Below are 12,497 nucleotides of genomic sequence, written 5' to 3'. Positions count from 1 at the left end.
TATATAGGTCCCAGTTCTGTCATGTCTGTGAATATATTCCTTCTTAGCCAGGACTGGGCAGCCAGAGATAATATGATTTATTGTTTCTTGTCCATCTCCACAAATTCTACAGTTACTTGTTATGTTTCTTTTCATTATATGTTTTTGGTAATTTCTGGTGGGGAGGCTTTGGTCTTGTGCAGCAATTAAAAATCCTTCAGTCTCTGCTTTGAGTCCTGAGCTTCTCAACCATTGCTGGGATTTTTCTCTGTCTATTTCTTTTGCATTTAGTTTAGCCCAGTATTATTATTATTATTATTATTATTATTATTATTATTATTATTATTATTATTATTATTATTTAACATTATAGTTTCCATATTTCTTCATTGTATAATGAGCTTCTAACAGCCAGTCTCTGGCATGAGAAGTGCACAGATCCTGTTTCAATTTAAAACCTGAAAGAGAGGCTGACATCTTTGTAATAATAAAGAATAATTATTATCAATTTTCTTCAACAGTTTTATGTGAATTCCTACAGCTTTAGGATCACCTCTGTGCTCCTGAGGTATGTTCAGCATCGTCTTCAGGGAATCTAGAAATGTGCTTGTGTATAGTAATCAGTTTTACTTTGTTGTGGAATTTAGTTTGTTGTTTATGGTATTATTTTAGGGATTTGTCTGCTTATGTAGAGTAATGTAAGTTATGTTTTTCTATTGCACAGAGTACGTTTTGTGTACATTGAATGTGCTGTTTGTGTTGTACAGTTGCTGGAAGTTAGAAATGTCTTGCATAGCAGAGTTATTTCTTGGACTGTGTTTAATATTCTGTACCCATGTATAGTTCATGTTTTTTGTTCATATTTTGTTTGAAAAATGCTATCCAAGTGCTCTCATTAATATTAGTATTATTGATGATAATGTTTTACTTTTGTGCCCCTCACTCTATTTCAGTTTAAAGATCTTTGTATTCTGACATTTTCATTGCCTTCTTTCAGGCAGATGGGATTGAGGTGTCTCTCTGCATATAAACATTCTGTCTTAATCCTTGATTATTATAACTTGGTGGCTTTTTTTTTATCTCTTTGCCAGTTTGGTGAGATATGCCCCAGAAAACTGTAGCCAAATCATTGTCACACCCCATGTTTGGTATATATTTATACCACTTCTTATCTGTTTTCATGTTGGTTTCTTACCATATTTACCAGTTGATATGGTTTGTGACTTGATCATATTTGTGAGTGTATTTGGATTTGGCAAAGATTGATAAGCTAGAAGTGATGTGGTCAACTGCCAAGTTGAATTGGCTACTTGATGCTAGCATCTTTTCTAACAGTTTTATTTTTACAGTTGCTTGTGGCTAGTCATTGATTTGTGCAGCTAAAATCAGTCCTTTTTTTCTGCCAGAAAAAGCCCAGAACTTTTGAGTCATTGTTGGCTTTCACTCTGACTTACTTTCTCGTTTTTGAGTCATGCAAGATACTCGCCATGGTGTGGCTCAACTCTAAATTTTCCTTTAATATATTTTTGAATTCCATTTTGATTTTGTCTTTTGGTTATTTTTTAAAACTTTTTCTATGGTTTTGTTCTTATCTAAATCTTTCTCTTCAGTGTAGTTAGTTTCTTGTCTATACTTAATCATAAAGAAAGATTGTTTTGTTCTTTTTATGGTTCCTTATCACATTCATCAGCCACCCATTGCTTGCTTTTAAATATTTTTCTAGTCCCACTGCTGTTGTCTTGTAATAATTTTCTACTTGTATCAGACACTGCTCTCCTTGTGTGTGAAATTGGTATATTTTATCAACTTTGAGGTGGTGGCTTCAGAACACAGAAGTCAGTTGTAGCCTAATCTATCTGTCTATGTTTTTCAATTAACTTAACTTTCAGTTTATCATGTTGAAGCTGTTGTCTATAATTTGTATAGCTAGCATATTTGTGCTTGCTACCTTATTTCTAGCATTGGTTTCAGATTTTAATTTTAGTCTACTGTTCTGCTAACTTTTCTGAACTCTTTCTTTCTACAGAGCTCCCAATGGATCATACTTGTCACATTATCATGGCCCTGTTTATATTTGCATTGTACCAATTTCAGGCATTTGCTAATGATGAGCCATACCATTTCACCTCTCTCACCACACATTCTGCAGAATCATTAGCACACTGTGAAAAATATTTAGCATCATTTCGCCCATCTATACATTCTGAGTTCAAACTCTATTGAGATTGACTTTATCTTTCATCCTTTTGAGGTTGATAAAATATGTACCAGTTGAGCCTTTCATCTTTTCAGGGTCAATAAGTATCAGTTAACACTGAAGTTGATGTAAATGACATATCACCACCATCCCAAAATTGCTGGCCCAGTGCCAAAATTTGAAATCATTATTATTATTCCTTTGGTATCTGCTAGAAAACAAATACCTCCTAAAGGATATCTAGTCATCTAGGGCTGGTATTGTAGACTAATGTTATTGTGCAACACAGCTTCAGATCCTGTTGGGTTTTCATTCTTGATTAAAAAGAAATACCTTGCTGCTGTTTGGTTTTGTCATTTATATTCTGAGTTAAAATCTTAAGGAGGATTACTTTTCCTTTCATCTAACAATGGTTAGCAAAATATATAAAATTGATTCAGACATTTTATTCCTTCTCTGTAAATTTGTAATCTTGTACATACACTTATACCATTATCATCATTGCTTTTTATTATCATAATTTTATTCTTATTACTATTCAGTAGTCTTATTTTTATCATGTGCTTTCTCTGCACTGCCAAGTGCAGATTTGTGTGCCTTGAGTATGTGCTGTGGTTTTTGTTTTAGTGCTGTTATTTTCACTGTATTGAAAGTGCTTTATGTAGAATTATTATTGAGTGAGAGAGCAGTGCACACTATCAAAGTGACACTGGGGTAAAATATATAAGCTCAGTATACCCATCATGACTACCCGTCTGATAAGGGTACACCAGGCACATGCATCACAACCATATGTGCACAACTTGCTGATCTCATATCAAGATTAACAGCGCATAACCTTGCAAGTGAGGCCCAGTTAGAATTTTCTTCAGATCGAGTAGCCCATCCCACTCAAAAGGTCCCTGAATTAGGGTTGCTGAATGAAATACCCATGTTTCCAGAGGTGAATTATTCAAACTCCACAGAATTTCTCTCAACATATGGCTATGATGCTTCCCACAACTTCTGCTCATGATCAGAGATGCACATATTGTCAGCCACTAAGAGACATGCTCAACTGATTAAGGTCAAACAACTGACAAGCAAATCTATGGTAATGAGCAGAGTATTTGCTATAGCCCATCTTTTATACCAAGACAAAACAATGTACATGATAACACTTCCAATCAGTTAAGATCAGAAGATATGAGAGCCACTGCCTGGTGGCAAGCCAGCAGAATCATTAGGATGCCAGACAAAATGGCATTTCATTTGAATGGTGGCATTTCATTTGACTTTATATTCTGAGTTCAAATTCTGGTGAGGTTGAGTATGCCTCTCCTCCTTTCAGGGTCGATAAAATAAGTACCAATTGAGTAATGTAATCGACTACTCCTCTCCCAACAAAATTTCAGGCCTCGTACCTATAGTAGAAAGGATTATTATTATCATTATTATCATAGAGGATGCTGATGATTAGAAAGCTTTAAAAAGATCCAAAGTGGATGAAACTTTCAAATAGTTATTGATAAAGTTTCCTATGTTTATTTACTATGATATTTTCCAATAACTTTCGTAAGATTAGCTTCAAATGATTTTTGAGAGATAATTGAAAAAATATATATATATATATATATTATCAAAGGAGTCAAACATCAATCCATTTGTAAGAGCAAAATATAGTTTTTCAAATATATGGGAATATTTATTTAGAATATTTTTTAAAATTTTGTTAATATTAACAAGAATATTGAAATGCAATAGCCAATTTTAAAAATAATTGTAGATTAACAAAAACAAAAAGAACTATAGAAACTATAAAAAAATGATAGTATTGAATCTTTGTATTTTCTACTTCTCTGATTAAGGACCATTAAACATATACTTAACTCTGTTGGATATTGTAGGTTTAGAGATTATGACTAAATACATTCAAAGATTGAATTACAAATACATTCAAAGATTGAATTACAAATTAGCTGTGTTGAATAACAATGGTAGATACTGTTTAGTTTCAAATCTGAAGTGCTGACAGAAGATATCAGATATGTGTGTGTGTGTGTGTGTAGACATTTTGCCAACTAAATAAATGTTGACAGAGTCTCTCTGCTTATAGGAAACCCAAGGTATCAGTATGTCATTCTGACTATAATTTACTAACAATAAATGTCATATATGTGTGTTTGTGTTTGTGTATGTGTGTACCTGTGTGTGTGTGTGTGTGTGTGTGCATGTGTATGTGTGATGTGTGTTGTATGTGTGTGCCTGATGTGTGTTGTATGTGTGGTGTGCGTATGTACATATGTATGTGTAGGTATGTGAATATATATCAAAGAGGGAGAGAAACAAGAAAGAAATAAAGAATATGCAGTGACTCAACTGTTGTGTTACATGATCAGAATTTGAATACATTTAATACACACTTAAAAAATAGATACAGTCTTCTCTGTAAGGGAAGACTTTTTCTTTAAATTAAGTTGTTTTCCAGGACAAAGTAGGCTGTTTAGATAAATTAGGTTACTTTAATAGGAGAAGATGTTCAAGTAATATCTTTTTAACATTAAAAATAGGCAGCATTCTAAGCATGATATAAAAGACACTAAATACAAAATTATATTTAGAGGGCAGGTATAGTATCTGAAATAAAAAAGATATGTGAAGAACGGTTGTTTCCATTGATATTATTTGCCAGAGTTTGAGGGCTTTGTACAAGGAAATGTTAGGTGATTAATAAATTTATGAGGATGTAAAAATAAGGTTACTTAAGTAGTGAGAAGAGTAGCATGAATGCTTTACAGATTATTGAAGAACTTTTAAAGAGTATTATTTTACAACAATCTGTGTACAAATAGATATGGGCATGGCTGCATGGTTAAGAAACTCTCTTTGCAACCATGTGTTCTTTGGGTTCAGCCTTAGGCTGACCAAATCTTCTGAGTGAATTTGGTAACCAGAAACTATGTGGAAGCTGTTATGTGTGTGTGTGTGTGTCCTTCTACCTCTGCTTGACACCAGTGTTGGTTTGTTTATATTCCTGTAATGTTGTGGTTTGGCAAGAGCGACTGATAAAATAAGTACCAGACTTACATGTAAAATAATTAATACTAGAGTTGATTTACATTTGACGGATATTTGTCCTCATCTTGTTTGTTGTTAACACAATGTTTCGGCTGATATACCCTCCAGCCTTCATCAGGTGTCTTGGGGAAATTTCAAACCTGGATTCTCATTCCTAAAGTATTTTTGATGTTATTATTATTATTATTATTATTATTATTATTATTATTCAGGTCACTGCTTGGAATCAAACTCGGAATCTTGGGGTTAGTAGCCCATGCTCTTAACCACTATGCCATATACTCGTGGGCAATTATGGAATGAATTTTAGGGCTTATAAATCTAATATTCTCCTACTCTTCCTTAATACCAGTTCCCATATGCTATTCATATCTGCACTCAGTCTGTTGTGTCCTAGCATATGTGCTGCTTCTTTTAGTTTTCGTATTTTCCAGTGGTGTTCTCTGTCTATTATTCTAACTTCATCCCACAGGGAGAGGTGGTCTCCATTTTCCATACATAATCAGCTATAGCTGATTTATCAATATCTCCTCATGTCACAGCTTTGCGATGTTTAAGATGAGGACAAATATCCATCAAATGTAAATAATGTAAATAATAATGTACATAATTCCGCATCTCTTAGATATAGAACTAGAGTTGATTTGTCCAACTAAATACTTCAAGGTGGTGCTCCAATGATTGGAACAAGTAAGAGATAAAAGATATAAATAAATAAATGAATATATAGTTTATAATTAAATACCTCAGATATCAGGTTTAATTAGTTTAGTACTGCTATTAACCACACACAATTAAGCATTAACTGAGCTAATTCTATTGTGGTAATGTTGAAATATACTAATAATTTATATCAAACTAAATAAATATGTTTGTGCAAACAATCTGAAAAATATTGTAGGGTGCTGAGTTAATTACATTGCCAGGTTTCCTATCATCTTTCATTCCTATAGAGTGAATGATATAAGTATCTGTAATCTAATGAGATTGTATAATTAATTACACTCTGCCTTTCAACAATTGGCCCTGTGTCAAAAGAAGAATCCGACAGGCAGTAAGTTGGCTGAAAAAGGAATACAGTATTTCACACTATTTAGTTTTATTCTTTTTACATTCTATGTCTGAAGTACTGTAGAAGCAAAGAAGTCCCAGTAAAATATTGGTGTCAATTCAATAATTTGTAGCCCATTACCTACAAGAACTGACTTTCTTATAGAGTCAAAACATATCAGTATAATTTGGAAAGATTATTTGTTTTCTCATCTTGTAATTAGCTGCAAATGAAAAAACACAAATATATTAAATTAAATCCAATTTGTGTTGTACCCTCATGATCTTAAGACAAATAATGTTAATCAAAACGAATAATTTTGTTCAAATATTTAAAACTCACAAAATGCTTCACTATTTGTTTCTTTATGTTTTGTGATGTTTCTTAATCTGCTTGTGATTTTCTTATGTGTTTACTTTTGAGGCCATCTATAGAAGATTCTTATCAAAGATTAATCTTTTGTTGCTCTTACATCTAATTTTGTAGTTCATTATTCTACAGAAATTTTTTTAGCAGAAAATTTCTCTCAACAAAACTAAACTCAACAATCTTGAATTTTATATAAAGATTCCTTTTTTTTTTTTTACTATTTTACACTTACCAATCTCTAGCTGAAAGAAGAAACCTCCTAATTATTCCACAGTGGAAAAGTTAATTATATATCTTTATTGGTTTTCAGTATCGCTGTTTGTTGAATAACTATCTATATTTGAAGTATTTGACTTACTTTAATATTACAACATTTAAGACATCACAACATTAAATGTATTTTAATATTAGACTAGATACGCAAACATCAAGAATAAGAAGGAAACAACCTCTGCTGGGTTAAATCTAAAAACTAATTTCAATTTACAATTGAAGCTAAAATCAATTGGAAAGACAGGAATGTATTTACATTCCATGTGTTCCTTTTAAATCTATGGATTTGTACCAAGTCAACAGGAAAAAATATTAAGTCATCCCATAAATAATGCGGTTTTTTTATACTTCTTTTATTTTTCAAAAGACTACGGAATAAATGATAATCAGATGGGGCAATGTCTGGCGAATATGGTAGGTGGAGCATCGTTTCCTCTTCAAACTGCTCCAGCCTTTAGAATGTCATCCTTTCTGTATGTGGCCGAGCGTTATCCTGATGTAAAAACACTTTTTGTCTTGAAACCAAAGATGGTCGTTTTGCTTCTATCTCTGAATTGAATGACCGAATCCAAGCTTCTCTGCTAGTTCCTCAACAGTTACGATGGGATTTTGTTCCACTATGGTTTGCAGGATGTCCTCATCGAGCTCTGCAAGTCTTCCAGGATGAGGGTTATCTTCTAGGTTGTAGTTTCCAGCTCGGAATTTCTGGAACCACTGTTGACACTAGCTTACGCTTATTGTCCAATCCTCATATACTGCATTAATATTTCTTGCACTTACTGTTGTGTTGTTGCCTTTATTGAACTCATAAAGAAAAATATGCCAAATATGCTCCTTTGTCACTTCTATTATAGCTTTGAGGAATAACTGTTAAAATCGAACTGCACTCTTCAAAACTTGCACTAAGAATAGGAAAAAATAAAATTACTTCCTGCTTTTATAGCAAGTTGATGCAGGTAGTTTATCTTGTTCCCCTCCTACTTTCAGTTCATGCAAATGAAAATTATATATGGGATGACCCAATATTTTGATAGACTGAATTTAAGCCTTAAGTTGTAAATTACTATTTGTGACTTCTAAATAAGAAACTCCATTAATAACGAGCATTTGAAGAAAGACAGTCTTATAAACAGCATAATGTTTTGGTAAAACAACTGATAATCGTAGCTCAACATTAAATAAAACATACATACATACACACAAATGTATGTATGTATATGTGTGTATATGTATATATATGTATGTATATATATATATATATATGTATATGTATGTATATATATGTATATATATGTATATATTTATATTAAGTATTATAATAGCCTATGAAGTGCTGCTTTCAAATTGGCCTAATTTATATTATTTTATTTTATATCATGAGTAAAACTTAATTTGCAAATATCAACAAAAAATCAGTTTATATATTTCAAAATTAATTCAGATTTAAAGATAAATGTTTTCACTTTTAAAACATTACCTTTTGAAATTTTAATATAATTAATTACTCTCCATATCTAACATAATATTACTCAATCTCCCTTCTTAGATCTTCTCTTTTCAAATTTGGGAAAAGGTAGATAAACATAAAAAAATAATATAATTGAATTTTCCAAATATAGGAGTTTTGTTTTTGTTTCATTGTTTCTTTTTTTTCCAACTAAAATATCTGTTTCTGTAGTGTCTTTATTCGTGCAGATTGTGTCGAAGCTGTTTGTGGAATTTACAAATGAAAGGTAGAGTAATGTTAGGATTCTAAAATAGTTTGAATGTCTTTAGAGGAGATTGGCTTTCAAGAATATCTCTTATGTATTTCTTTATTGTCACACCTTATCAAATATCTACTTATAGGTAGAATTGTTATTGTGGAGTTTCCTGTCTTGATATTTGGTTAACTTTTGTCCAAAAAAAGCCATGAATTTAAAGGAAATATTTAAATTTAAAGGAAATATTTAAATTTAAAGGAAATATTTAAAAGTTGATAAAAGGTGAAAAGGCCATTAAGTAATCAGACTCAAGGTGATTGAAATTATTTAATTTTTTCAATATATTACCTTGATTGATTCCCAAAATGTGCATGCAATATCTGTGGAAAGAAAAATTTTCTGTTTTGTACCTTTTTAAATATTTAAATAATTTCGTGTTGTTAATTTCATCAATACAAATAACTTTATATGATGAAATAAAAAAGCTACTATTTTTATTATGGTTGAACCTTTAAATTGGTGTAGTTTGTATATTAGTCTTAGATTTAATTATTTTGATATTTGCAAATATGTAATTGGCTAATAAAAATTTACATACTGCTGAATGGTTTGCCTATTTCAAAATATAAAGTTATTTTCATTATAAAATTTTCAACCTGAAAAAACAATTACTATGAAATTGCAAAATTATATATATTTTATAACCATTTACAAGCATATAAATTGTTATGTAGGACGTTTTTATCAGAATTTCCATTGTGCTAAAGCAGATTGTGAATATTTTAATATTTTAACATTTAAAATATTTTCTAAAGCATTCAAACTATTTTGTATTGAAAAAACTGACTGTATATTTTGTTGTTTTCTATGTTATTGGTAGCTTTGTCCATAGTTTTTGTTTTATATTTATCAAGAAATTATTTCTGTAACAAATTGAGAAATTAGAAAACTTACACTTGTGTGTGTGTGTGTGTGTGTATATATATATATATATATATATATATATATATGAATGTATGTGTGTGAATGTATGTAAATGTGCACGTGTACATGTGTGTGTGTATGTGAGTGTGTGGGTGTGTGGGGAGTGTATGTGTACAGTCAATAATCATTTATCTGATATTCTAAAATCCAAAATCTTCCAAAATTCAATTTTTTCTCAGTGGGAGGTCATATATAAATCAGGTTTTATTTTGTTGCACTTTTACAAAAAATTTCTAAATTAAAATATCAAAGTAACTGATTATGTTCAATTGTTTTATGGAACCACACACGTCTTTGGCATTAGACCGGCCATAGATCTTCCATATTGATAGCAAACAGAAAAACAGTCCATGCTTCATCAATTGCTGCAATAGGAAGCAGCCCCTTAAAATAGAGTTATCTTCAGTCAGACAGGAGACTAAGTCTAAGAGTTTGCAACATTGTAGACTTTGTTAAAAACACTTAGTTGCCAGGTGAGATGATAGATTTGGTCTATAACTAAAACAGTGAGTGTACACAGCCACCAAAGTTTGATGAGCAAGGAAATCTTCCAGAGATGTACTGCAAATATTCGGGTGCATAAGGATTTAAGCTGAAATAGAAAATGTGATACAGTGAAAATAAGAATAAATGTAAATGTTTAAAATTAACAAAGGACAGATTACATTACCTACTTCAAGTTTCATGCTAAGAAAGTGAAATATTTGAACATGCTTGAAATTGTAGAACCCTAAAGACTGTCAAAATTCAAATTTTTTTTTGTAAGAGAAACACTGCAAATGGAAAATTCCAGAAAACACTTGAAATATTACCTTCACATGATTTCAAAATTATTTTTATTCATTTAGTTGGCTGCTGAAATTATCAGACAGTGAGAAATATGATTATGAGAATTATTATTTTGTATTTATAAAAAAAGAAATTCAAAGATACTTCATACTTATATTAACAATGTTGGAGTATAACAAATTTTTGCTTTTGTAAAAGTAGTTTTCACATAGATTTGCTGCTCCATAACATAAAAGACTTTGATTTGCTGTAAATTACACATATGGCAGTCATGCAATGTCTGTAAAGTCTTCGAAACAATATTTTCTTAATTTCTTTAAAATTATAATTCCTGAAACAATATTGTTCTTTGTTTGAAAATCTTATTAATGAAAGGCATTATACACTAAGATTGCATTTATGTCATTAATTCATGAATTTATGAATATGTCAATAAGTTCATGAAAATAGACATTTGAGGAAAAAATGGGAGGAGAGAGGGAGAGGTAAGTCGCTTAATCTTTACAATTTGCTTGAAGAAACTTTCGCAAAATGTTCCAAATGATTTATCACAGAAATATTACACTAGTATGTTTCTGATATAATAAAAGACAACATTATATATTCCTAATCTATTTTTTAGAACACTACCATCGTCTTTTTATTCATTTTTTATTAAATTAAATATTGTGATAATTTATTCTAGGTTAAAAGACGGAGAAGCTCTCAGCTCAAATGATCATATCACAATTGTTTGTAAAGGAGGTTTACACCAATTGCACCTTCACAAATGTACAGGAGATGATGAAGCTATTTATACATGTATCTCTTCAGCTGGTGGAAAATCTGCTTCTTGTATGGCAATGTTGTCTACAAAGAGTAAGTGTAACTTTCCAAATTATTTTATTTCTAGTTCTGATTTTATATGTTGAAACAAGTCCTCTCATCTTGTGAGTTTAAAAGCATGTGGTAAATTGTTTTCTTATAAGTGTAAAAAAAAATAATAATTATCATTACCAATTTAACCCTTTTCTTATCCTAGTTCTTGTGAAATACATTGCCTTTGTTTCAATTGGTTTTAAAAGTCATCATCAAGAATTTTTTTTTATTGAGCTGGTGTCTGAAACATAAATTAAAATCAAATTTTGATAGAAAGTTTTAATTTAGATCTCTTCAACACAGAAAACTTATATCATAGGATCAAGGGCATTCCAAGATGACTTGGTTGTTTAAAAATATATTGAAGCTATAATAATTATCATAGATGAACTGAATCTTAATCTGTAGCTTTTATTCCACTACTATCCTCATGCTGTTTAATAAGTTGCTGGTGAGTAGATTACAAGGATTGAAGTCTGTAGAATCCATCATAATTAGAGAAGAAATTAGGTGAAAAATGACACAATACACTATTACTGATAATCATCTTCAACACTTTCCTTGATACATTCAGTTTGTAACTGGATGTATCAGAAAGATTATTTTCATTAGAATGGTGCAGATAATCACGACTTTCTGTTTTAGTGTAAATGTCTCAGGAGAATAAGAAGCTGAATAGATTTTTTTTCTTTTTAAGATGGAAACCAATACAAAAATGCACGGTGTTTGATGGTGAAAATCTGTGCAAAATCTATTGTTATATTAGTTTTTAGAAAGCAAATTATTAGTCACACTTGTTGAATTAGACAGATGGTAGAGATATGAATAGCTATATGGTTAGAGTAAATAAGAATAGTGTTATATGATATTATTCATGAGAAACAGCTACCATCTGAGAAAAACACTATCTTATTCATAAGAATAATAAAATTGGAGGTAAAATAAAAGGTAAAAGTATTTGTTGCGTTATATGATAGTGTTATCAGAAAGTGCTACCATAAGAAAGAAAACACTGTCTTACACATTTAAAAATAAAACTGGATGTGAAATAAAAAGTAAAAAAGTATTTGCTTCTCAGGAGGAAACATCTAAAAGAAATTCCATTATCATGATCTGCAGCTATAAACTTCTATCAATGATATACTGTTTTTAATATTGAGTTCTAAACTTAGATATTTTTAAGACTGAATAATATATATATATATATATATATATATATATACATACATATATATAT

The 12,497-nt window shown here is 30.6% G+C and overlaps 1 protein-coding gene across 1 annotated transcript in view; it reads left to right on the top strand.

The window, feature by feature from the left end:
- Positions 1–12,497, top strand: part of LOC106877301 (titin) — a gene marked incomplete at its 3' end in the record, with an annotated part of 606,785 nt that overhangs the window by 586,556 nt on the left and 7,732 nt on the right. Inside the window, exon 307 of the mRNA XM_052965881.1 lies at positions 11,088–11,260. Coding sequence (XP_052821841.1) covers positions 11,088–11,260 — 173 coding nt within the window. The remainder of the gene's footprint in view (positions 1–11,087; positions 11,261–12,497) is intronic.

The sequence above is a fragment of the Octopus bimaculoides genome, chromosome 2 (genome assembly GCF_001194135.2).
Source record: "Octopus bimaculoides isolate UCB-OBI-ISO-001 chromosome 2, ASM119413v2, whole genome shotgun sequence".
Classification (NCBI taxonomy): Eukaryota; Metazoa; Mollusca; class Cephalopoda; order Octopoda; family Octopodidae; genus Octopus; species Octopus bimaculoides.
Note: the sequence above shows the minus strand (reverse complement) of the source record. Positions and strands in the feature narration are given on the sequence as shown.